At 29.9% G+C, this 4273-nt stretch overlaps 2 protein-coding genes across 2 annotated transcripts; both read left to right on the top strand.

Moving 5' to 3' along the window:
• Positions 1-1145: 1145 nt before the first annotated feature.
• On the top strand, positions 1146-1877 carry LOC119667588 (fork head domain transcription factor slp1-like). Its single transcript, XM_038076891.1, has one exon. The coding sequence runs from the start codon at positions 1146-1148 to the stop codon at positions 1875-1877; it is 732 nt and encodes a 243-aa protein (XP_037932819.1).
• A 1848-nt stretch (positions 1878-3725) lies between these two features.
• Positions 3726-4253, top strand: LOC119667587 (fork head domain transcription factor slp1-like). Its single transcript, XM_038076890.1, has one exon. The coding sequence runs from the start codon at positions 3726-3728 to the stop codon at positions 4251-4253; it is 528 nt and encodes a 175-aa protein (XP_037932818.1).
• The last annotated feature ends 20 nt before the right edge of the window (positions 4254-4273 follow it).

Below are 4273 nucleotides of genomic sequence, written 5' to 3'. Positions count from 1 at the left end.
ATACTATATGATTCGAAATATTTTTAGTAGGTGGGAAGTACCAAACAACAAGTGTGAATCTTAAGAAATGTCGTTGTGGATTCGTTGGACCTGGTCTCTAAAAACATGAGAAGGTACAACATATAGAAAGAATTGTGCAAAAATATTATATATATCTTAGGTTGAAGTAATAATTTTTAAGTAAATTTTAGTAAAATATAAAATAAGTCTGGAGACTAGTTTGTTTTAGGTGATTTAAGTTTAATCTGTTCTAGTAATCTTTTTAATTGATGATAAATCAATAAAATTTAAAAATCTTTATATCTCTGTGTTTAGATAGTATATCAATATTTGTAAAATTTTGTTTTTGTAAAAAACGGATTTAGAACATTTTATCCTTGAAATATTGAAATATTTGTAAATAATCTTTAACTATAACACCGATACTTAGGAATATAATTTGCACCACTACAATAACAAATAACAGAAATAATATAATAAATTTTTAAAGTTTCATTCAGATTTTCGTGACATTTGCTGAGTAATTGTATTCATAACTCTTTAAGTTGAATTAGGGGGTTAGTGAAGAAAAGAAACAAGAGCAAATTCTAATGAACGGCTTAACGCGCAACTCAAAAATAAAATGATAAATTTTAGCAAACGCATCATATGTGCAGGTATGATTAAACGAAAAGAAATTTTTCAAGAACATGAAACTTAAGCCGGCAATAAACCATCAAAAACAATGGATCTGGCTTAGTAGACAACATTCCATTAATGAATGGATGATTATTGATATCTGTATTATTTTTTTCTTAACTTCTAACTCTCTTCTTTTCGATGTGTAGTAGGTAGCACATATAGTCGGTATGTAGGAAGTACTTATGGACTTAAACGTAGTTACGCCCATGTATTAAATAGTATTAACTAGTTCTTGTTCTTGTAATATATATATAGCATTGATATAGAGTATTTGGTATTTCGTACTTACAACCTTAATAGAAAATATTTATATATTCCTCTCGCATGACTTTTTAAAAGTATAAAAGAGGGACACAACACCCAGACTTTATCAATCACAACTCAACGTGAGATAAGTAAAGAGCTCCAAATCTGATACGACTATTTACATTTTCATTAACAATAATTTGAATAGAAATTAAATAATGGCTGAAGTATTCGAATCTAACTTTTCAATTCGTTCCATATTATCGGACACAAAGTCCTCTTTGGAGATAGAGAGTAATACTTCGACGGAAGAATGGGCCATAAGTTCATGTGATATTACTTCTTCAGATGAAACATTATCGGATGAATCTACATTCACTAATGAGAAACCAGCGTATACATACAGTTCACTGATTGTTATGGCCATACGTAGCAGTCCTGATAAACGTTTAACATTGGGCGGGATATGTGAGTGGATAGCTAATAACTTTCCTTACTATCAAAATAACAGAAACAAGTGGCAGAATTGCATTCGGCACAATCTAAGCTTGAATAAATATTTTGTGCGAATACCTCGGGCGTTAGATGATCCAGGACGCGGTCACTATTGGGCAATAGATCCATCAGCGGAAGACGTAACTATTGGGGAAACCACTGGCCGCTTACGTCGGAATAATAATTCAACGTTAAATGATTCAAGAGCAATTTTACATTGCGGTGGTGGTTACTCGTACGGACATCCTTATCACCAAAGCAACACAATACCGTTTAACTCTCATTACTCTCATTACTCTCCAAACGCTGTGTATTTTCCGACTCCAGATGAAGTTCGTTTTGTACAAGAAGCTGTACTACAAAAACAACATCAATTTCAAGTTCAACAAACACTTTCTGCTGAGTGCGGGTGCAATCTCCAACAATATACTATGTATGGGGGACTTCCAATGTAATATAATTCAAGGAAATAATTTTTTAATTTATTTATTTCATAAAGAAACTGTTAATTTGTACATAGTAATAATATGATATAAGATATTTTGGTAATTGTAATTGTTCAATGTATATAAATTTCATAATATATTAATAGATGTGAATGCTTAAGCAAATTTTTTCTGTTTTTTATTTAAAAAATGATTAATATTTTATTTGCATAAGGTAATTGGGAAGAAAGGTCTCTAAAGATCGAAGATCTATTGTACAAAAAAAGTTTCCTAATGAAAATGATAACGAGATACAACCAGATATTTCATTAGCGGCATATACCATATCGAATAAATTTTTACTTCAGACCTAAAAAATAAATAATACAATTAATTTGAAAATATTTATTAAGTAAATAATAAATATTTTAAAAATATCAATTTTATGTTTTTTTTACGTGGAATTCTTGTTACAAATTACAAAATTTCCAATTCAAATAAATGGATTAATATTATGAATAGATAGTTAGTAAATAGATCAATTAAATAATAAAATAATAATTTACAATACTACACTATTCTGTATTATACTTTACTACAATATATGTTATAGAAAATTTTTTGTGTCAGAGACTTTATGTGTTGAAACGAAGCAAAGTCCGTGTTTCAGTTTTGACTTGGTATTGTCGTCCATTGATATACATATTTCGATATCATAAAAGTGCTTATTACAATATATTATATGATTCGAAATATTTTTAGTAGGTGGGAAGTACCAAACAACAAGTGTGAATCTTAAGAAATGTTGTTGTGGATTCGTTGGACCTGGTCTCTAAAAACATGAGAAGGTACAATATATAGAAAGAATTGTGCAAAAATATTATATATATCTTAGGTTGAAGTAATAATTTTTAAGTAAATTTTAGTAAAATACAAAATAAGTCTTGAGACTAGTTTGTTTTAGGCGATTTAAATTTAATCTGTTCTAGTAATCTTTTTAATTGATGATAAATCAATAAAATTTAAAAATCTTTATATCTCTGTGTTTAGATAGTATATCAATATTTGTAAAATTTTGTTTTTGTAAAAAACGGATTTATAACATTTTATCCTTGAAATATTGAAATATTTGTAAATAATCTTTAACTATAACACCGATACTTAGGAATATAATTTGCACCACTACAATAACAAATAACAGAAATAATATAATAAATTTTTAAAGTTTCATTCAGATTTTCGTGACATTTGCTGAGTAATTGTATTCATAACTCTTTAAGTTGAATTAGGGGGTTAGTGAAGAAAAGAAACAAGAGTAAATTCTAATGAACGGCTTAACGCGCAACTCAAAAATAAAATGATAAATTTTAGCAAACGCATCATATGTGCAGGTATGATTAAACGAAAAGAAATTTTTCAAGAACATGAAACTTAAGCCGGCAATAAACCATCAAAAACAATGGATCTGGCTTAGTAGACAACATTCCATTAATGAATGGATGATTATTGATATCTGTATTATTTTTTTCTTAACTTCTAACTCTCTTCTTTTCGATGTGTAGTAGGTAGCACATATAGCCGGTATGTAGGAAGTACTTATGGACTTAAACGTAGTTACGCCCATGTATTAAATAGTATTAACTAGTTCTTGTTCTTGTAATATATATAGCATTGATATAGAGTATTTGGTATTTCGTACTTACAACCTTAATAGAAAATATTTATATATTCCTCTCGCATGACTTTTTAAAAGTATAAAAGAGGGACACAACACCCAGACTTTATCAATCACAACTCAACGTGAGATAAGTAAAGAGCTCGAAATCTGATACGACTATTTACATTTTCATTAACAATAATTTGAATAGAAATTAAATAATGGCTGAAGTATTCGAATCTAACTTTTCAATTCGTTCTATATTATCGGACACAAAGTCCTCTTTGGAGATAGAGAGTAATACTTCGACGGAAGAATGGGCCATAAGTTCATGTGATATTACTTCTTCAGATGAAACATTATCGGATGAATCTACATTCACTAATGAGAAACCAGCGTATACATACAGTTCACTGATTGTTATGGCCATACGTAGCAGTCCTGATAAACGTTTAACATTGGGCGGGATATGTGAGTGGATAGCTAATAACTTTCCGTACTATCAAAATAACAGAAACAAGTGGCAGAATTGCATTCGGCACAATCTAAGCTTGAATAAATATTTTGTGCGAATACCTCGGGCGTTAGATGATCCAGGACGTGGTCACTATTGGGCAATAGATCCATCAGCGAAAGACGTAACTATTGGGGAAACCACTGGCCGCTTACGTCGGAATAATAATTCAACGTTAAATGATTCAAGAACAACTTTACATTGCGGTGATGGTTACTCGTACGGACATCCTTAAACGCTGTGTATTTTTTGACT

Source organism: Teleopsis dalmanni, chromosome 1, assembly GCF_002237135.1.
Source record: "Teleopsis dalmanni isolate 2A chromosome 1, ASM223713v2, whole genome shotgun sequence".
In the NCBI taxonomy this organism is placed as follows: domain Eukaryota; kingdom Metazoa; phylum Arthropoda; class Insecta; order Diptera; family Diopsidae; genus Teleopsis; species Teleopsis dalmanni.
The sequence above is the reverse complement of the archived record's forward strand: the minus strand, read 5'-3'. Positions and strand labels throughout refer to the sequence as shown.

Excerpts from the sequence above, each read along its gene's own strand:
- LOC119667588 (XM_038076891.1), top strand. The coding sequence starts at position 1,146 with ATGGCTGAAGTATTCGAATCTAACTTTTCAATTCGTTCCATATTATCG.
- LOC119667587 (XM_038076890.1), top strand. The coding sequence starts at position 3,726 with ATGGCTGAAGTATTCGAATCTAACTTTTCAATTCGTTCTATATTATCG.